The following is a 23,468-nucleotide window of genomic DNA, read 5'->3' as shown; positions in this document are numbered from 1 at the left end:
TTAAACACTTGCTATTCCCCTCTGGCAAAGTGGTTGTGACATGTGCATATCATATCGCCTGAGGTTAGGAACACCCCCCCCCCCCCCCGCCAACCCCCCCCCCCCCAAAACATAGAAAACCTTCATCTACTCAAAGTTATGAACACCAAAGCAAAGCTGAAGTGGTGTTTGTCTCCTAGCTTAAGCAGAACTCACAGCAGGTCATATGTGATCGGAAGTTTTGAGTTTGATTGGCATATTACCGGGTTGGTGGGAATAGCATCTTTCACATTGAAGTAGAAGCCAAAGTAGATCATGTTGAAAACTCCATGGCGTCCCAATGTGGAGGTTAGTCCTTTATTCAGTCCCCGCAGTCCGAAGCCATCCGACTTAATTATGCGTCTTGCTTGGCCAAAAGCGGAGGGTTGCTGTGTTGGAGAGAGTGAATTCAGCAGGGCAATTTGAAAAAAAAAAAAAAAAAAAAATGTGCATATTACCAACACTTCATAAGTTTGGACCATATTTTATCTTGTCAACCTCTTTGAAGGAGTCTCTGTTGGCCTGCAGACTGACTTTCACCACTTCAAATGGATTAACGACGAGTGCCTCAGTCAGGCCCGAGCCGAGCCCGGCTACAGACAGAGCCTGCAGGGGAGACGGACACGTGTTAGGAATGACAATGTGGAGATAATATTTGGATAGACACAGAGCACAGATGAAGAAAAATAAAACCAACTGATGCAGACAATGACCATAGCCATCATGTCTGCACTATGAGAGCCTAATGATGATTTATAGCTTCAGAAAGTTGCTTCCTGGATTCCAGGAATCTCTTGCTGTCATTGTTGTTTCTTGATAAAGACTTGACACCTGTGTTTGTTATTGCTTGACGAAATATTGAACGACAGTTCGCGGAGACAGGAAAGTAAAGGCAGTGATAGGAACGTGTGCAAGCATGTCGTCGCAGAACTTTTTAATAGGAATTTTCTAATCAACAAAGCAGTTTAAGTAACCTTGTCCACCACTGCAGGATATTATAGCACTAATAGATAAACTTAACATAAACCTCAAACTGGATTTTGCAACATAAAGTGCAGTTGGACTGGGTCTTATGTTTTTGCATGGTGTGTGTGCGTGTGTGCGTGCGCGCACTCAGGGGCAAGCGTAATGGGAACATGTCAAGAACGTGTCTATAGCTCATTACTCTTTCTGCCTCTTTATCCTGCTGTCAGAGCCCCGGGACCCATCCTCTCAGACATGCCTGGCGATGTTTACACAGCCAGCCAGCCACGTTTTAATTCCTTATTTGTATTATTACTGTGTGTGTCCTCATTAATCAGAGTGAAGGCATTCAGCTGTGCCCCGCTGAATAGGAGAGCGAGTGCCATTCAGGTCCAATCTGTAATTCACCCTCGCTAATTAACCGATGTGATTATGGTACTTGATACGCAGGGCCCTCTGGGGGGAAACGGGGTTTTGGAGGCACTTTAGGAAGCAGGAAGAAGATAGCGGGAAGGAGGTTGGAAGGAGAGCATGATAAATGAGGACAGGTAAACATTTCTCCAACATTGGCTGTGAAAACAAGCCGAGGAGACTGGTTGTTGCTGGGCTGGCTTTGACACCGAGCTACAGGTAAGCCATCCATCATGGCTGACACGCGGTTGCCACCTGAATAGGTGTTGTATGGCGGTGACCGCACCCCGCCGATGTGAATCTGTCTCACTCAAAACCCTGACTCAATACAGCAAGACACGTGATTGCTCAAGTGGGATGAAGCCGCTCGTATATTCATAGCGTGCGGTGTAACCAGTCTCCAGAATTAACAACCGTCACGCAAACATGGAACAGAGTTCATTTACAAGGGCAGCTCGGTGTTCTAGATCATTTTGGCTCTACTCCAGCCAACTGAAGTTGACCAGAAACGATATTTGTGCAGTTTAAGTGAATACATTTGGCTTTACAAAGGTGTTTTGAGCGGTCAAGTATTTATTATAAGGAATCACACCTGTTCCTGGAGGGGAAAGAGGTTTTCCCAATATTCATCCGACGCATGTAAGTTTGTACACGCAAGTGTATAAAAATAATAGGATGCCGTTGTGACTTCGCAAACAGTGAATGAAAATCCTTCCTGTCATCCTCTCCCTTCAGATGTCTCCAGTGTTTCCTTTGTCCATTTTGAGCTGTTGTAAAAAAAACTGTTGCACAACAGGGCGGGTCCACCGCTTTTGTAGAAGAGTTTGTTTTAGGACAATAATAGGAATTAACTGCAAGACGTGACTACACACTAATAAATGAAATGAAATGAAAACATATACACTGTGTTAGTGGAGCCCTTTAAACCAGACAAGGGGAACATGCGGCAACCTGGAGGACAATTTTCAAAAATTCATAAATTTCACAGACGATGGAAAAAGGATTGTCTTTATTACCACATTCAAACCAGATTTTAATTGAAATTACTTTATTACAAAATGCAAATAATAGCTACAAAATTAAAATTACTCAAGCATTGCAAACATGTTTTTAGTTTGATTTTGCTCTTCTCCTGTTATGGCAAATATTTGTCCGTAACCTATTTTGGTCTGTACTGTATTTCTTCGGCTATAATCTTCATAACAAAAAGCAGCAGTGAACTTGTGCTCACTAATTTCACATATAACATCTTAACAGCTGGATAGAATTTGGTCTGACAAAAGTTTGCCTATGAGTCTAGACTGAGAGCAAAGGAAACCCACAGTTCATCGCTCTCAAATTATCGTAAAATATTTTGAGAAATAATAATTAATAATTATTAAATAACTGATTTTAAAAGGTGAAGAAGAGACATATTTTGATATGCACGTATACATTTGTATGGGCATCCATCTAAATATGCACCATCAGTAATCTTTGCTATTCTAATGACCACAAACCAGATGCACGTAATGTATTTTTACTTCTTTAAAAAAAAAACTTTTGTTGACAGATATACATTCTAAATAACGAGTAGTCATAACTCTTATGTTGTGATAGATGTGCAATAATCTGGCAAAGAAACTAAGAAAATTCTAACGACTTCTATCTTGCACTATATTCACACTATATTCACTCACCTGCCTTCACGTGCATGTGAAATCGAGTAACATCCCATTCTTAAACCGTAGAATTTAAAACTATAGCAGCTTCAACTCTTCTAGGAAGGCTTTCCACAAGGTCTAGGAGTGTTTATGAGATTTATTTTCCTTACCATTCTTCTTCCAGAAGGGCATTTGTGACGTCTAAAACAGTCCAGTTGCAGTCTGCTTTACACCGCTGCATCCAATGCTTGGCATTGCGCTTTGCAATGTAAGGTTTAGATGCAGCTCTCGATGCACTGTTCTGAAGCTAATCTGATGATCACAGTCTGTTGCTATTGACTCTGAAGAAGGGTGACCACCTCTGCACACTAGCATAGTCCTTATAGAGCCCCGACCGAGCTTTCACAAATGTATTTAGGAGTCGGCACGGTTTGAGATTTAATGTTTTGTCAATGAATGAAAATAAGAAATAATTTACAATGATGTCTGAGTAACCACTTGCAGTGAGGATTTCCAAAATGTGATTTCACAAAGCTTCATTATTACCAATTATCAATTGATTGGAAATATATAAGTCACAATTCAATAGATGCCTGTATATCTTTGTACTTTATTTGAAAATGTTCTAAATTTCCATATAAAGTACATTTGGAGGAAGTCGTGCAGACTTGTAGCCAGCAGTGATGAGGACACAGTCATCACATTTGAATAAGCTGTATTCAAATTACCAGTGGATGAACTCGATCCTGGTTTTACCTTCAATGTAATTACTACTTTGTTACTGTTGTCATGAACATAAAGGTTTGAAAAAGCTGCGACGGCAATCCTGTGTACCAACATAACATCAAAGCTGCATAAAAAGCATTGTTTGCCAAACGTTAATGTGCTGCAGTAAGCACGTGAATCTGGGTAATTACAGGTAGACTCCACTCCACCTTAATAATCCATTCATCTTCAACACTGCCTTATCCAGAGTGGAGCTGGAGCCAATCTGAGCCCACACAGGGCGAAAGGCAGGGTTCAACCTCCAGAAGTGTTTGAACTGTGGGAAGATAAGCTGGAAATATACCTGTCCTCCCCAAAAAAACGTTTCGAAAAGGCATCCCCATGACCTCGATATTCTTTCTGCTGCTGATTGCCAAAGTTCTTAAACCCAAAAAGGACAGTAAGAACATGCAAACTCCACAGGTGAGAACTTGTTTGTGTCGGAGTTCACCACTATGCCACCATACTAGTGTCACTCTTGTATCACATTCACATATTTTAACAGGATTAAATGTAAATATTTTATTTATTTCCATTTATATATCATACTATGTTGCCAGCTACTTTCAAATCAAAATTGCACTTTTCATACGTTCTCATCCACCAGTCAATAAAATAATAATAAAAATAATGCTTTTGTAATAAAAATGGCTCCTGACAGGCTGCCAATCGCGCAAACGCCAAGCTCCAGCAACTAACCTGTATGTAACCCTTTTTAATGGCTGCAACATTACTTAAATTGAAGTTCAGAGAGCAAAAGTTCAGCAATGACTTTAATGCGATCTCGCAGCACACAACCACAAAAGTAGGCCATTTCAATGTTAACAAACTTTAAATCAAGAACTTTTTTTGGTTCAGATTTAGATGTTAGAAGTTATTTTGTTACAATTGAAATTTCTTTTTTAAGCTGTCTCAGTGTGTGTGTGTGTGTCTCAGACTCACCACTCCTGGAGACAAAGGGGTGAAACTCAGCAACTTCTTGTATTGCTCAAAGGTGAAAAACTGCAGAGGTGAGATCAGGATGAATGAGCTGTCAGGGGTCGCATTCATAAACTGACATCTTTGCATGCGCACACACACACATAAACCCACCTCACCATAAAACACACACATTATTAAATACAGCCATCTTAAAAGCACTCAAGTGGAAAGGGAAAATCACACGAAGGCCATATGTACTCAACTACCACATAAAAATTACGGCGTACTTTATATTTTAGACCCCAACCTACGTGGAAAGAGAAGAGTGCCAGCAGTCGGTTTAATTTGCTTCACGTCTTCTCTTCAGACATTTCTCACCATCAGCTAGCTTTGTTAGCCGTGTGAGCGATTACCCCATCTTCTCAGTGTGAGTGCTTATTTTCAAAGTTCACACATAGTTGTCTCCAGCATCTCATTACAGAGGAGCTCCACGCCAAACATCACGCCCCCTCTGAGCCCCGCCGACGAACCCCGAGCCCAGACGCCGAGAGCGGATCTGGGGATGCAAAAGCCTCCCAACAGATTTCAAAAGATGGCGCTCGGGGGGGATGGTTTGCCGCACACTGGTGTAAGTCAATGTTTGGTGGGTCGACAGAACAAACGAGGGTGGCTGAGGAGGCAGACATGGCAGAGGGCGTCATGGGTTTAATCAACACGTGTGTGTCATGTCAGAGCAACTGCGGTTTTGAGTGTTTTCATATGGCGGCGGAGCAGTTCACGGCGAAACCAGCTCCGGAGCTCCAGCAACACAACTCGACATGCTTTGAAGCCCCATAGGAGAAAACATGCACATCTTTTATTTGAATCATTTTTTTTTATTATCTCACCTTGACTGCTCTCTTCGGCGTCTCGGCCAGGATCGGTGGCAGGATCCCCTTGTAGAAGCCAAAGATTCTGCATTGAAAAATAAAATAAAAAAAATGGCTTGAGTGAAGCTGAGTCTGAAGCTGAGCTCGATTGGGTTCACGAGATGCCATACAAACTTTTACAGTTGTGTTAATCACTGCTGTGAATTACGTGCCTATCTTTTAGTACCCTGTGAGTTCATGCTCTGCATTTATGATTCAAAAAATTTTTTTTGGAACGTGTTACTCACATTATTATTACGTTTATAATCAACTATAGCCAAGATAATCCTTGAAAGTGTTAAAACGCTTTATAAATCAGATATTATAACATTTATGGCTTGTTTTTTTTCCCTTATACGCGAAGACATTTTCATTGAAAGCCTGTAAGACGATTCAGCCACACATCCTAAAAACCATCGAGTCTCATCATCTGACGATACAATGCATTATTTCCTAAAAAGAACTGTAAATATAAATATACACGCAGCATGCAGTTAAAACTGAACAGATCATTTCTGATGAAGTTGATATGCCCTGTAAAGATAATCAAGTATAAATTAAAATGTTATCTCATAAAAAGAATCACAAAAAACCCCAATATGATACCTATACTACTACTACTATTAATAATCGTATCAATTATACAATTTGTAAAAATACTTGTTTTGAAATTCTGAGACACTATCTCATACAGTGGTTGTGCCAGTCCTGTTTATTGTCCATCACTTTAATCGGATTTATTAATGAACATTTAGACATTTGTAGTCCTTTCTCCTGCTCTCTCTGCAAGGTTTTGGTAGGTTTGCAGTATTTCACACCTGTCACATGAAGTGGGGATCATTTCTTCGTTGTGTGCGACATAATCAGAAACTAAACATACATGACCTCACTTCTGCTTATTTAATGCTGCTGATAGTGTTATTGGAGGTGAAGCTGCTCGGGCAGATCTCAGTCTCCGACATGATGATCTTGTGCAACGCCATGTTTAGTGCATTTATACAATGAAAGTACACATCATTACGACAAACTATGGGAAATAACAACTGCAGAGGATAAACTCATTGCTGCGATAAGCAAAGACAGACTCTCACTTCCACCCAGTAAAGTAGAGGCTTCAAATCCTGGTCCTGCCCGCTTTTGAAGGTTTTCACGATTTCTATTCCTCCAAAACACCGAAATTTGTCAATGTGTCAATCATCTCTGCAAAGAGTCTGACAACAAGTTTCTTATTATAGTCAAGTGTCTTTGGAGAGACAAAACATCAAGAACATGCAGGACTGCGGCCCCCCAAGACCAGGATCCAAAGAATAGGCTGGCATGTAGTAGATGGTTGAATGGATTTTTCAGTTTTATTAGGATACTGAATAAAGTAGCAATTTGAGGCTGCATATCTGTGAAGAGCTTTAGAAGAGAGAGAAAGGATAGTAATATATTAATACAAACTAATGCAGCATCATGCAAAAATTTATATTTCATCAATTTCCTTATGATCTTCAATTCAAGCTTTTGGTAGAATAAATTGTAGCTATTCACAGACCATAAAACCAAAAAGTAGTTTCTCAGACATGACAAATTCAAAGTTTAAGTGACAGACAACACAAAATTTACTCTAGTTTTGGATTAATTACTGAAGGTTTTTGTCCAAAAAGCTTTTGTGTGGTATTTATTTATTTATTTATTTAACTGCCGTCATGAGATTACTAACAATGTTCAGCGTGCACTACACAAGCAAAGCTCCAGTCACAAGATGAAAACAAAGTATGTCGCTGCTGTTTGACATCACCACAAAGATATATTTTCAAACCACAAACCCTGGTAAACATGCTCTCTACGGACATGATGAGGAAAAGATTTAGGAGTGTTTTTCGCCATTTGATATACAGGATATTCCAACAGACAGCACATGCATAATTTCAGTCAATTTGCTAGTTTGCCTTTCACTCACTCATACGTCCAGCCGTGATTTAAAGCGCACCCGCAGCCAGAAAAAATAATAAAATGATACAGTGAGTTAGAAGCAATGCAATGTATGCCTACAAATAACACAGAATATACTTTGTGAGGAGTCTATCCGTCAAACTGTACTGAGAGAGTACAAGGACGGCCTTGTTGGGATGTGGCTTTGACTTATTTAGAGATTGAACCTCTTTAAGTAGTTAATAGTCTACCTCTTGAAGTGCTAAAAATCTTACAGATATGCATGTATAAACTATGCACTTTATCGAAAAATGTACCTTTTCAAAGCTTTTCTTTACTCCCACATAGCTGTAACTAAGAAAATAAAAGCTATCTGGCATTTGCAGATGAGATTTGGCAATTTTTTCATGGAAATGTGGGACAATTTACAAGGAAAATAATCATTGTAACAAGAAATAATACACCAAACAAAGTTCCTGACTTATTGTAACCCGGTTATACTCACATAAGTTATCCATGAAGCGCATTTCAGATAAAATAGAAAAATATGCACAATGCCTATAATTTAGTGAAGACCAGGGCTGTTAATAGTTAATTCCTTTGAAATTGTGTAGGCAACACTAACACTGCTAAGCTGATGTCAGATACCTTGTCAGTCAAAGAAAAATATGCAGGTTTTAAGTTATTAAAAAAACAAAATGTTTTTTTTTTTTTTTTTCTCCTTGAACTCAGTTGCTTAATTTTTCTCACGCCACTATGGTGCATCTGTTCAAGGCCCCATGTAAAACATTAAAGTTGATGAAACAAATACTAGTGAATCTTTAATCTTTGTGCTGATAACAGGCTTATCATTTTCTGTCATTCATGTTGTTTTAAGGGGCTCGCCACAGAAAGTGAAACAGGTAAAACAGGTCTATTTCTTTAAACAAGAGACGGCGAACAACCTATCTTTAGCTCCATATTTGAAACTATGACATGCGTTCAAAGGACCTAGTGGATTCTTGTAATATCAGACTCCACCCTCCACCTTTGTTTTCACCATTCAAACACAACAAAAAGGTTCAGGAGTGTTTATTACATCTAATACACCAGAGAAAGAAACAATATAGCACATGATGATGATGATGATAATAAATGAAAGACTTGATTGACGACAGATGATGTCATGGGGCTGAACAGAGATGTAGTTGGAAGCACCCACATAGAGAATGTGTTTTCTGTGTTGAGTTTCCATGTTCTGTCTGTGCATGCATTGGTTATTACTCTTTGTACTCTGGTTTCCTCCCCCCCATCCAAAAACATCCATTTGAGGTTGATTGTAACTAAAAGGGCCTCTGCGATTGCCATGTATTCATCCATTCCCAGGAAACCTCTGCTTGGAGCCTTTTGTATGCGGAGTAAAAACTTTTTTTTTTAAGATTAATTAGTGACTATAATTCTCTTCAAGGCGTGCGTTTGTAAAAGTGCATATCTATTTCCTATGTGCCAGCTGTCAAACATTCTTCACGTATTGTTTACTTTCTTATGCTATATGGGTAATCATAACTTTTTTTTTTTTTTTTTTTTTTTAATCCGACCTGACACCGTGGCAAAAAATAAAACTACACAATGAACTTGATGAAAAAGCTTCAAAGTCACACAATTTTGTTCCAAATTAATTCCAGGCAACAATAAATGGAAGGCACACCAATTTAGCCTTGTAGACTTATTGCACTGCGGTATCCCAGCAGAAAAAGTTTACGTAAATAATACATCAAGTGAATCAACAGATCCAATTACTTTCTTCTTTTTATGGTGGAGAAATCACCCACAATGCAAATGAACGATGGATTGCTAGTTTGGGATAACTCTATTTTTCCCCAATAACAGCAAATACGGTCAATTGCGACAAGCTTTCAAAGTCTGATAATCGTGATTTCCTTCAACCATCTAACCACATAATTTATTAGAATTTAGTTTAAATTTAAATGCATAATGCTTAAATCTTTTGACATAATCTGGTGTGGAAAAGTGTCTTTCTCTCTCTGTAGCCAGATTTTGGTCTGTGCCATAGACCTCCACACATCAGAGAGCCACAGTGTTGCACATGATGACATATCACTTCATTAAAATAAACCAAAATAAACACCAAATATGTGTGAATACAGAGAAGTGGTTAATTTGGCCAATTTTCATTGGACTTTTATAGTATCTAGATTGGATCATGGCACTTTATGGCAGCAAACCATTTTTTAGGAGACAATATCGCAGTGAATCCAAATTAAAAACGCCTACGAAAAGCATTTTATCTGTCTTTTTTTTTTTAGTTCATTAGCTGCTACACTGTGTGATGTGGATGACAAACTTTGGTGAAACGGAGGTGACAACAACTAAGACGTAATTCAGTATGCAAGAATAACAATGTCATCATATGTGTCATCTCTGTATGCAGCTGCCTTTAGGAAATAAGTAAAATACACAGATCAAGAATTGAATTATCGTTTTAGTGGAATTGATGTGAAGGGAAACCGCTTGATGGAGATAGACATGTGGATGTGGTCCAGCATTTTACCTCCTTGAGAGGCTGCAAACTGTTGTTTTGGTTTCTGCTGCATTTCTATCATTTGTTTGAAGCTGTAGATCATCAGGTAATTTCAGACAAATATGTGATCAATACAAGCACTGAAGTATAAGGTGGTAAAGTCTGTGCTTTGAGAATTCTCCCTTGTAACAAACTAATAATGTAATGATGGCCAATAACATAATATCTGCCAACAACATCATAGCCTTTTGCAACAACATTGCCTTTTGCAATGTAATAAATAATGTAATAATAATAATAATCTATTTGATCTATTATCAAAATAACATTTTGCCAATAATCTATGATTGAAGTAACATTAAATCATTCTTCCAAAATGTAATAACTGCAGCCAATAATGTAATAATACATAAATAGGCTGTGGTTTGGGAAGAAAAACTTTCTTTTGCAGGATCTGTGCAATTTCCTCATGGAAAATTGGTCTAGTGGATGGGATTGTTGTCATTCATTCACTGAGGATACAAACTGTAACACTCTCTCTCAATCATGCTTTAAAGAAATATCTACTATTTCATTACATTATCAGTCAATTATTATTGTTTGTTGCAGCCCTTAAAATTACAATGTTCTTTCTCTTGCATTAACATGCAGAGTAGAATTTATATATATGTGTGTGTGTGTGTGCAAAGTTGAGATTATCATTAAAGATGGATAAAAATGGCCTTTAGAGGGAAAAAAATATATCAGTAAATGTGCATTTGACCAGTTCCTGAGTTGCTTGCAGTTTATAAAGACAACGCACAAGAGAGAGAGTCTATATTGATAATAAACACAGGCCTGTGGACAAAGAGGACAAGGTGGCGTGACCGACTGTATCCTGTGAACAGCAGCAGCAGCTCTGTTGTGGCAACATTCACTACAAGTCAACAGAGATGATCTTGGCTGATTGGGCACAAGTGTCAACATTTCAGCTGCTGGCACACATTTCCACCGAGTAGAACCTGAGAAGGAGAAACTGCGAGACTCACACAGGAGTCGCAGCAGCGAGGCCGCCTTCCATAAACAGCAGCGAAGCACAACTAATTATCTAAACACTTGTCATCAGGTGACAGAGCGCAACTATTTCATCAACACATAAAGTTACACGAGCGGTGCTGGTTCTAATCGAGCCCTCATATTAAAGCTGCAGCAGGGGATTATCGCCCTTCCTCCGCGAATCCCTCATATTGTTTGTGTAAACAAGTTATTTCAGTGAGATGGGAGACCATACCCTCTGCTCTCTTTGTCCATGCAAATGGTGGCCACAGATTTCCCGGGTGTGGTCAGTCTGTGGAGCCACCAGGTGATGAAGGAGGACTGAAATTTGTTACAGGACAAATATGGCCTCTGGTGAGTGGCCATCATTTGAATCCTGATTTGATTGCCAATGTAAAGTACACACTAAGTCCCCTTTTTGTCTTTCCTAAACAAATGTCCTCCCGAGGGATTGAAGAATGGGCGCCAAATGGATACGTGCACGCATATGTGTGTGTGTGTATGTATGTACGCCTGTGTTTGTTTGCACTTGTGTGCTTGATTTGGCTTTCATTTTCATAAACCTTTCCTTTTTTAACAGCCTCCATCCATCTGGAGAGGAGCGTGTCGCTAACAGAATGACAAAGACAGGAAAAAACAGAAAACAAACCCTTTTTTTTATTTTTAGCTCGGCTTTAAGGATATCCACTGGAAATCTGAGACAACCCCAGGGAACATATTCTCACGTAAACAAGCAGTATGCTTCATCTGCAAATATTTTCACTTTCCCAGTGTCTGCTGTCACCTTGACATTGTAGCCAACAGGCACCATGCAGCAAAATCATCAGTAAGCATGCCTCACTGAATAAATAATTAATTGCATGTCAAAGCAGTCTAAAAAAACAGGGTCGGTATATATATATATATATATATATATATATATATATATATATATATATATATATATATATATATATATATATATATATATATATATATATATATATATATATATATATATATATATATATATATATATATATATATATGTATGATGAAAATGTATTGCCCACATGCCCCATGTTCGACACCCCACCATAGTCTAGAACATAATTTAAGTGACAACATGATTAGATTCTATTATTTTGGTGAATATCAGGCTAAAAGCCGAATCCTTAACCATAATGTGCTTATAAAGCTTTTATGCATACAAATGTTATACTTTGTGAGCACTTAAAATTTTTTCTTGAAAGGATTACCAAAACAAAACAATAAATGCTCTGTGAAGCTTTGTTGTTACTTCCACCTTTAACTTATCGTGTCAGAAAGTCTAATTTAATCATCAACGAAGCTCATTCACTATTAGATTTTAGTTTACTAGTTTAACCTAAAAAAAATTATACAAATACAATAGGGTATTGTTACAAGGGTATTGTTAGAATCCGAAATGTCTGATCCACAGGTGTTCGATTGCATTTTGGGCTTGGTCCCTAATAACAATTAGATTTAAAAAAATAAAAAAAATAAAAAAATCCACTGCGTCATTTCACTGTAACCCCAGGTCAGATTCAGCCCTCGAACCATGCGGCGTTACCTCTTTGTCACTCATCTAGAGGATTTCAAATGCTTCCCACAACTCTGGGACCCTTTTAATATTTCTGTGGCCGTGCTTTAGGTCCCGACCCAGTCTCTGGATACAACAGGGGTAAAGAATGCTGGAGAATAGAGTCTTTTTGTTTGCCTCCAGACGGAAACACTTAACACAAGCTCTCGCTGCTGCACCCACATGCAACACAAAAAGGAGAGTGGCCTGTAAGGCAATCATAACCCAGTGCTCGTGTGCACAGTTCACTCATGCTGTATTTACAGTTCTTCTATCAACGGCATGCATAAAATCAAACACATAGAATCCGAAATGTCTGATCCACAGGTGTTCGATTGCATTTTATGATTTATAAGTACTCAGTGCTTGCATGTCTTTCTTCTGTTCAATCACAGAGCTTGAGTTGAGAGCTCAGGTTTCCTCCCTCATCGCCTTCAGCGAGCGAGAGGCCTGGTGTTAGCTCAGGCCTGCCATGAGCTGACGGGAGGTGTTTATTTTTAATAATAATTCTACAACAGAGGGACCTAACACTATTTGTACAAATTATAACTAAGTGGTTTTGCCTGGAGGTAATCCACGGTGTGCTACTGGGGAATGATTACACACTCAGCAAAAATATACTGTTAAGATAATTGGTGGACAAGGAAGTGGAGCTTTTGTCAATGGTGACCGCCTGACTCATGCTACGGCTTTGTTGTGTGAGCTCACACTCAAATACGCCTTAATAGTTTATGGAGATGGTGGTGTGGTTGTTGTGCAATTTGGTAACTTTTTTGTTTTTTTGCAAAATTTGACTGGAAATTTGCACGGACTTGCTCCATAAAGATACATCCATTAAGCAAATAGGCAAAAAGGTGTTAAATGTAACACTGTAAGCACGAGTGTGTGTGTGTGTGTATGAGTGTGGTTGGGGGTGTGTGCTACTGTCGCAGGGAAGCTGGACTTTGTTGAACTACAGCCAACGGAGGATTTCCAACTGTCACAAGCCAGCCTCTCACCGTGCGCTCACTCACACCTCGCAGCAGATCAACTTTATATCCGTAGTAAAGCTGTCGACTCGCCGTAAACAGAGCGAGTGGCAACCACTTTCTCCTACGCCTGCACTGTCTCACAGACCTGTCACAAGGCAGGCAGAGGAGGAGGAGGGAGCCTGGCGGCATGTCTTTAGTTAGCCAACTCCTATCCAGTGTGTGACACAGTGGATAATAAAGTACATTCAGCAGGCGTAGGCTAAAGCCATCAAACCCACTTTACAGATGCTCAACCATAGCCATGATAGCTTTCTCGCTCAGGTATAGGACTTATGCATTTGTGCTATTCGACTTCTGATCTTCTGTCTTATATTATCATTTTGTATTATAATGAGCAACAAGCGCATAGCTTACCCTTCATTGCGAAAGATCGTCCGGAAGCAGTCTCCAAGGCTCTTGTAGCTGGAGGGATCCCCAACTCCTCTTTGGATCTGGAACCTGCAATGATGAAGTTCTAATTAAAGATATTTGTAACTACTATATCATGACCATCAGCTTGACGTTTGGCAAGACTTACTACCACATTGATGTTCGAGCATTGCTCATTTTCTCTTTAGTCCACATATTCGGGGGAACTTACACAGCGATTTGATCTGATCATTACCGAGCTCATTTTCCTCCCCCTCTTTCTTTCATCTGCCCCTTTCCCTCCTCTGTTAAGATGAGAGGCACCTACTACCAGGTCCCCTCAGCGCACGGGAGAACTCAAACATTTATTTAACCCAACCGATCCAATTAGCCACCCAACACCCCAGGACCAGGCCTTTTGCAGCAAGCTGTTGGGCGACTAACATGCCAGTAAGCCAATTGTAACAGCTCAAGTTACGTGTAAATTTTTAATATGATAGAACCAGTCGAAAGACTTTTTGTTAGCAAACACGCAGGTACCTCCCTAATAAAGGCTGGTGAGAGGTGTGTAAATCTTTTACATGGGAGATCAGTCGGGGGTGAAAACATGAATAGAAATCCTATATCGGGTATTAAAAAGAGAAAAGATATAATTATATATGTGGATTTATGGGTCATACAATTAATCCAAAAGTCCAAAAGAAAACACTATTGTTTAATTCTGTTGATTCAAAATAATAAAATGTGTGTGAAACAATAAAGTACAAAAAAATCCTAATCCATTAACAAGAAAAAATACATGTTTCTGAGGGTAGCGACAGCACCATAAGTGAAAAGAGAGGGAGGTAACGGGACAAGAGAATGATTCCCTCCTCATATGGCTTCAACTGCTGGGTCACAAGGTCAGCAGTAAGCCGTCCACGCGGGTGCCTGATGGGGCCATAAAGAGCTCCCGGGTTCCAGTGGAAGGGGGAGTTTAGTGGGGTGAGCGGCCTTTCATATCGCTAACAGATTAACATCTTGGAGGGGTGTCCCTCCAATCCTATTTGGTGGATTCCCAAATAGCTTGTAACTCGTCCCTAAAAACTAGTTAAAACGGCATAATAAATAGATGTCTGACACCATATTAAAAAGAAGAATAAACGAAGGACTCCACGTATGAGGGGATGGTGGAATGAGGGGTATAGAGGAGGGGGAGCAAAGTCTCAAGATTTAAGACTTTAGGGGCTTGTAAACAAATTCAAATCTGCCTTAATTAAAGTCATATGATGGTCGGGTCAAGGATGGAAAGCACGCTGTCCCCAATCTCCCCTGTCTCCTTTACTCTCCCTGCTTCGACCCAAACCGGCCCTAAGAGAGTAGGGTTGGCAGGGCCATGGTCCGGTTCCAGCCCCCTGACTCTACTTGTGACCCTGGGGTCACCTCATTTCCTCATGGCCCTCTCCTACCCTGTCATAAAAGCCGGGGACCAAACAGAAAGGCCCAGGGAGTTGGAGGTAATAGGGACGACTAGAAGAAGTTGTGGCAGCAGGGGAACTGTCAGGCCCCTGGCTAGGAAGCTGCTAATGTTCCTTTTCACAAGAACCAAAAGACTCAAAGTTGCAGTCAATATTGACTGAAGTGGAGAGACTTGCGATGACAGAGTTTTGGTTTCCATTAGTATTGCATCAGTGAATGACAAATGACACAAGGTGGTTGACGAATAGCGGGGGAAAAAAGTCTCCACATGTCTCTGGGTGAGTTTGGCCTTGGAGTGTGCTAAAATCTGCAGACTGAAGACCTGAGGTAAACCCTGGGGCTTCTTTAAAACACACACAGATAGTGTATAGTCAGAGGTGATGAGATCTGCGAGTTCATCAAGACTCCCCCCTCCCTCTTCCCAACTTACCCACATCCTACTCTGCCTGTATTTGTACTTTACAGGCCCAGAGCTGCCCGAGTGAGGGTGAAGGTGAGGGCAAGTTGGTGCTTCTACGATTGAGACGAGCACTCTGGGGTAAATAATCCTCAAGACCTCGTCCACCTGACCCCCAATGCCTATAAAAGTATAAATGTTAGGCATCTGCAAAGGAGTCAAAAAGGTAAATGAGGGCAGTTTGGCAGGCTTGAACCCCATATTCTTTGTATTTTTATGGACAGCAGCGAAGTGTTTGAGGGCCTTGCAAGGGCCGTGTCCCCTCGCAGACCCTGGTGGTAATGGGCTGAATCAGGGGGACCAACAAGATGAGCTGTCACCTCAGAGAAGCTGAGATGTTGGGGTGAGGCTCATTAATGATTGAGCTGCAAAAAGGGTCTTTGAAAAAGAGTAAGGGGTGGAGTGGGGTGGGGGTTATTGGATTGATCAAAAGGCAGAGTATTGATGGGCTTACATCTAAAAAAGCTGGACATGCTTTTTAGGAGGTCTCATAAAATGATTCCTCATTAAACTACAAGCTGGTCCTCAATGGCAGTCATAGAAAGATGCATGAGACAAGTTATATATAGTTTTTTTTTTTTTTTTTTTTTAAATAGAGGCTGCATAGTCTGATTATTCTGTGCCATTTTATACTATACGCTATAAATCTACAGACAGGGAATAATCTAAGTTCCAACAAGTAGTTATGTTTAACTGTTAATTGCACAATAATATGCCATATTGTGCAATCTTCCCTCAGTTGAATACAGAGACTTGTGTGTGTTGCTGTGTATTTGGACTTGTTGCTACAGTCAGAGACTTATCTAGTTTTGGTTTATGTATTACATTGCCAAGTATGTTTCACCCCCAAAAAAGTAGAGTAGCTGGGGTGGAATCAAGGTTGAAACAGTTCTCATGTTAGATCTGAACTGCATAAGACAATCCAGAAGGAAACATAAAGAGGAAATCTATTTTTTACAACCACACAGTTAATTTTAATGAGCAGGATCATAAAGATAGTAAAAGTCCATTGCATTGGTACATGAGGTTAAGACCACTTTTCTCAAACTAAATGGTCCAACATGGCCAATGCCGCCCATTGTGACTTTAACCATTCAATCCTAATTCATGGTGACTGAAAACAACCCAAAATGAATAGATCTTCTTCATATTCAATGGCTGATTGTTTTGACAACTTGATGTTGTTGACAACAGATCTGACCCACTCTCTTGGAGTGAAAAGAGTATTTCATTATCGAAAGCAGCACAAATGCAGAAGCATGACATTTAATGATGATTTCAACTGACCACCGCAAATGTTTGGTCAGCGGGAGAAAACGAGCAACTCAAACAAATACTGATTGATTCTATCCATGACACAAAACTCAGAGGGGCTTTTTTTTTCTTTCTTTCTTCTTTTTTTTTTTTAAAGCATGGCTTTGGGAGTCCAATAAAGACAGAACATTGGAGAAAGGAATGGAAAAATAAAGTCAAGGGAAAGAAGACCCACGTTGGAAGCTGACGGGAAGTGATAAACCTTTGGCGCTTGTGACACGGCAGGCTGCCAAGGCTTGATCTGGACTCGCGTAGGTTGAGTTTCACCACTCCTACTGAATCCAGGAGAGCCCGGGCTCCCACTCAGGCTGTGGTGTCGATAACATAGGGTGAAAGTCACTCTTAAAACAAAAAAAACAAAAAACAAAACACGCTCATGACATCCTCCTGTCAATCACAAGTCCTTCTCGTGGCAATAAACCTGATTCATCTGACTCAAAATGGTGACGTTGGGACCGGTTTGCTGGCTGGTCCAGATGTTTGCCCATATAGTGTGACCCTGTGACCTGAGATCAGACCGTGTTACTGGAGAAGAGCAGGAAAAGACCTGCATAAAACAGCACGAGGACCGGCTAGACGGGGACGGGCTGAGGCTCACATGTTTTGAGCATTTCAAACGTCTGGTTGACAGACAGATCAATCTATAGGTTAGCGAGGGTTGTTGAAAATGAGAAAACCACTAATGTAGAAGCAAATCAAATATGTGGGAAAATAAATGAGCAGTCTTACTGGAATTCCTGTTCATGATTGCATCATAAAATGGCTTTCTTGGGTGTTTAGTTTTGGGTCTTTTAACCTCTGCCAAACGCCACTAACTTAAAGTATGTGCTAATGTTTGAGAGACAGTTTTAATTACAACTCGATAAAACAGTCGAGGATGAAAACATTGAATTCCTCTTCACCAGTTTTGTGAGGAGATGGAAAGAACTGTGAAAACACTTATCCACAATGTCAATAAGTGAGGAAACTGGGGAAAAAAATCCAACAAAACAAATAAAAAAAAGAGAATCTACAATGACACCGTGTCAGAAAACATTTTCATAATGGGGGACAGAAATGGTTTCTTTGATGCAAGGAAATGCTGCAGGACTTTGGAGGCTTCCCTGACAGCAGGTGACCACTGGCTATAACGCAGCGCGCTCCACACAAGCTGCATGCAGAGAGAAACCCCAAAGTCACCATTACTACACTGCACTGCCATGACTTCGTAATGCATTGAGAGGCCAAGAGTCGGAACACTCTTGGACCTATAAGAATCCCCAAACTGCTACAAACCTTACTATGATTAGAAAAGTTGAAAACAAATGCATTATACTCCATCAAATTCTAATCAGTTTGTAACTTGAGAATTTGGAGAAAACTTTTTGGAAAGAACCATGCTAGTTTCTGTTCTTCTGTCACATTTTCTGTTCTTTTGTTTTGCATTTTTGTGTCAAAACCAGAGCCACTAAGACAATCATAGTTGATCTAGTTCCTTAAAAGGTGAGTGGTCTGGAAAAACGAGCCAAAGGCAATTGGCCAGTGAAGACAAAGTGTGCCTTAATGAGATGAAAGACAGAGAAAACAACAAAATGAACCATACTTGATCTTTAGGATGATTTGTGGAAAAAACTACAACACACCACTCATTCTAAATGGGCCACTCTTTGTTTCTTCATCACATTTTCACATCTGCTTTAACTAAGAACTAATGATGAAATCTTAAGGTGACACTCTCATTTGCGCTGCTGCTTCTTCCTGCTGTACATGTAAATGTGTTCCTTCCAATAATAAGCATGATGAGTAACTTCATCACCTCGGCAGTCTAAAAAGTTCTTTACACTCTCAGGGACATTCACCCATTAATGCACATTCTCACACCAATGCAAGGTGATCAACCGCCAATGGGAAGATTCAGTGTATTGCCCACGGACAGTGCAAGATACTGAACCATCAACCTCCTGATTGGAAAAAGATGCACTTCCAATGGATCCACAGTAACTATAATACTAATACACAGTCCAACAGGATCTCAGACGGTGGAACTGGAAGTTTGTCATCTCATCAAGTCAACAGTCAGTGGATTCCTCTGCTGTGAGGTGTCAAATTGTTTGTTCGTTTGTTGCTCTCTGTCATATCCTTTTCTCTCCTAAGCTGATGGCTTAGTTTGGCAGCCTCGCTTCCGTCAGTCTGCCCCAGGGCAGCTGTGGCTACACATGTAGTTTACCACCATTGAGTATGGAGAGAATGAATAATGCAATGTAAGGCATCTTTGAGTGTCCTGGAATGCGCTATATAAAACCCATGCATTATCATTATTATTTTGTGGTAAATGGTGCTATGAATAAAACTAAATTGAAATTTGAAATGGGCAAAGTGAACTGAGTAAACAGTAGAAGAAAGTTATAAAGACTCAATAGAAGAGTTTCTTAGAACTTAACTAACTCACAACTCTTTATTTATTTAAATGTGGTTTAGGTAATAGTCGAAAAAGCAAACACATTTACCTGAACTGGTTTTATTGACCAGAAAGCAAACAGTTGTTGCATGTAGACAAGCTATGGGTCATGAAGAATATCCAAACAACTCCCAGGCCACTATATGTGTTGTTTAGATATTTGTCCTAATGTGACAACAATTTATGCCTGGGCTCTACGAGTGATTCAAAAGCAGAAATCAGCTGCTTGTAAATCGTTGGAAAAAGGGGTGAGGAGGTGGAATGGAGGATGTACAGACATGCATGTGTGAATATCGAGATGTTTCAGCAGGGGAGCAGCGGTGTGGTTGCAGCGCAGTCAGGGTCTAGTGAAATCAAAGCACACAATGCTTCTACTCTGTAATTAGCGCAGTGGAATGTGAACCCCTCCACTGATAATGATTACAGGTGCTCCACTACGACATGCACACAGTGACGTGCACATCTGCTCTTTATGGTGTACCTCTATCTATAACTAGAGTTTGTATCTCGACAGTGATCCATTTGCGAGTGTTGTTGTTGCTCAACACCTGCATGAAACTGCAGCAACATCTGTCACAACATTAAAAGTAATAGGTTAAGGGTTTTTAAAGTTTATTTTTCTGGCATTGGCCTTTATTAGATAGTTGATGGTAAAAGGTGAAAATAAATGGGTAATGCCTCCTAAGCTCTTTGCAAATATGCACCCCTTTTGGGTACCAGATAGACATAAGAAAGATTCATAAAAAAGGTCAGCGATGCAAGAATGACACAAGTGCATCACTTTAAAGGCTTTACTGAGTGATCTCTTGCATATTTAAAGTATAAAGTATAAAGTATACACTGCTGGGACCACCTGGATGCCTTGTTTTATGTCCATAATTTCACAGAAGTTGCAATTACCCAATTGTTTTATGAACTTGATTATGACATAGTTGGACATTCATTTTATTTGTTTTTTTTGTGAAAATGTATTGGACAAGCCAATTGGGTTGTGGAGGAACTTGTTGATGTTGCTTTTTTATTTTTGAGAGAGTCAACGAATAAACTTGAACATGAACTGGCACATATTTGAATAATTTTGACAAGAACTCACTCTTATTTATTTATTTTTTTCCACTCCCCTAAAGTCACCAAAACAACACTATATGCCAATGAATACTTAATATATGTCACAACTGCACTTAATTTAGTTTTTTGTCTCCCTCTCTGGGAGTCTGTGCTCTGTTCTATTTTTTTGTTTTTGTTTTTTTATCTGAACACATCCCTGTAGATATTTCTGGCCGTCGAACTGGAAGTTCATGATCTGAGCTTCCTACCCTCATCAGGTATGCAGTGTGCAGAGTAGCTTGCGGTTGCGGTCTGATGTCAACTTGTTTGTTTTTATGGTATCTTTTTTTCTTACTCGCCATCTCCAAACCCTAACCAGTATGAGCTGAAAGTTGACACTGTTTATCTGTTAAAAAGCATTTTTCTATTTCTATATTTGAATGCTGAAGCACCATAAGATGGTAATCCTGTCCAGCACTATGCGTATATATAGAATTCATTTTAACTGAGAGACTCTAAACTTGAAACTAGCGAAACCGAGTTTTCCTGGTAATCAAAATGATCAGATTTAACCTTGCTAAATATCCTTCTTAGTGAAAAAATTTGCTCTTCGTCCATTTAAACTGCACTCACAGCTTGGTGCTACCTGTGGACTAAAGTGATGCACGAGCTAAGCTGGGTTTATCCTGCATGCACATGGCATGTGTTTGGCTTTACACCATGAGTAAAGTCTTGCCCTGCAGTCTTCCAGCACTGGGGGGGATTAGGAGTCAGCTTGACTACTGCTGACCTGCTTGCTCCTTTACAAGTAAAGATCAGCTATCAGACTGCTGCTGCTTTGTGGCCTGCTGTTTGAGGGTTGTGTCAGGGATTCCTTCTTAAGTGCACAGAGGTTCACCAAGCAGTTGGGGGTAAACGGGGGCGGAGGCAGGAGAGGGGGGGGCAGCCCAAGCCTTTCGGCCATCCTTAGCGCTGACACGCGTTTCTCGAGAAGACTGGACGTCATCTGTCAAAGCCTTCATCAAAGATCACTTTCAAGCCCCCCAAGCGGCAAGCACTTTCATGCGTGCTGTGACCAAATGGCGGGAGTGTTGCCATCGATACTGCCATAAGCGATGGCCAGTACCAGGTTTTTCTAATCAGGCTTGAAATGGGCTACTGGCAGGCTTAGTTGTTTGCAGTGACAGCCATGTCATGCAACACAATTTACAGAATTGCACAATTCAATACAGATCTCCTCAAACACATGTACAACAGGGATTCAAAACCAAACATTACATAATCGCTCCAGAAACAACAGCATTCAGAAGAATTGGTGGAAGTTTAAACAATGGTTTCGACATGATATCAATGAGATCCTTAGGCAATAGGAACATTAACAAAAGTAGCAAAGAATCAAACAACAGATTAACTAGAAGAGTCGCAAAAAACCCTGAAACCACAGAAGTTGAAGTTCACAGAGAGGAAGGAGTTGGAACCCCAAATGAAGTGTGCTTATGGATAAAGGAGAGTCGAGAAAGGAAGAGGAAGTTCAAAAGACGGAACAGTGTGAAAACAGCCGAGGTGCCAATGCAGGCAAGGAGTGGCGCAGTCAAATGGCTTTGCACAAATACATTTTGGGGCTCATTACTGCAAACACATCAAACCATGTGTGCAGTGTGGAAGCTGCAAAGAGTTCACTGTGACACAAGAAGCAGCTCAAACAGACGCAGACGTGAGGAGGGTGTGGCTTTACTTTCTGGGCGGAAGCAAAGGGGCTGATGGGAAGTGGCCCTCAGATGTGTGCGAGTATGTTTGTGCATGAATGTTTATAAGGGTGGAGCTCCATGTAACAGGATCCCAACATGAAGGGAAATGCGGGCTCAGTGCAACTCTCTAATGAGAGGGGGAACCTGATCAGAGTCAGATGGGGTGCCCCAAGCGCACAGCCCCCTGCAGAAAGTGCCGCCCGACACCCTTTGTTACCTCCAAGTGAGCTGAGACCAGCCCATGAACCATGTAACTAGGTGGTTTCCAGGTTAATGAAAAGCTGTAACTCCGGTCCCTCTGTCTCTCGCCGCTAAAACTGACGACTGCCCTCCCTCGTCACGCAGTACCACCCCCCCAATCCTCACCTCCACATTCCTCACTTTGCACATGAAGGGGGTGTCAGGGTCAGGGGCAATTAACCGTTTACTTTCTGTTAAGTATGCTATATTTATATTTTAGACTGATTATCATTAAGAGTGAGTCGCAATGAGACAGACGCTCCAATTTGTGGATTAACTTTAATTTTGAGATTAAAGCAACAAAGAACACGTAACAGCAAATTCACAGTTGGAGATGTAAAATGGTTGTCCTTAAGCAGTAAATAGCCAAAAAAAGCCAATCGGGACAAAAAAACACTTCCACACAACGACTTCTATAAGACTATTTTGCTTTCTTTGAGTTTAATTTAGTTTGTTCTTGATGTTTCTATTGAGGGTGAAATAAGAATGTACCAACAATATTAGGGTTTGTTGGAACAAAACTGTTAATTTATGAAATGATACAAAAAAATAGATAATCTAAATGTCAGTGACTTCCCTGCACTGGTATAAATAATATACCTCATTTACACCATACCTTTTTCTGATGCTTACAATCACATTTTCTATGGAAGCATTGAACAATACTCGGAACCTCTACCTCCTTTTATGTGTTGCAACTTTAT

The 23,468-nt window shown here is 40.3% G+C and overlaps 1 protein-coding gene across 2 annotated transcripts in view; it reads right to left on the bottom strand.

The window, feature by feature from the left end:
• The window catches only part of slc25a21 (solute carrier family 25 member 21), a 92,330-nt gene that overhangs the window by 4,794 nt on the left and 64,068 nt on the right, over positions 1-23,468 (bottom strand). For both annotated transcript variants that reach the window (XM_080512295.1, XM_080512294.1), the window contains 5 exons: positions 14,070-14,153; positions 5,609-5,675; positions 4,743-4,802; positions 517-624; positions 243-407 (listed from right to left, as the gene is read on the bottom strand). In XM_080512295.1, the coding sequence (XP_080368421.1) occupies positions 243-407; positions 517-624; positions 4,743-4,802; positions 5,609-5,675; positions 14,070-14,153 (484 nt within the window). The remainder of the gene's footprint in view (positions 1-242; positions 408-516; positions 625-4,742; positions 4,803-5,608; positions 5,676-14,069; positions 14,154-23,468) is intronic.

Source organism: Blennius ocellaris, assembly GCF_963422515.1.
Source record: "Blennius ocellaris genome assembly, chromosome: 17".
In the NCBI taxonomy this organism is placed as follows: domain Eukaryota; kingdom Metazoa; phylum Chordata; class Actinopteri; order Blenniiformes; family Blenniidae; genus Blennius; species Blennius ocellaris.
This window is presented reverse-complemented; position numbering and strand designations above follow the sequence as displayed.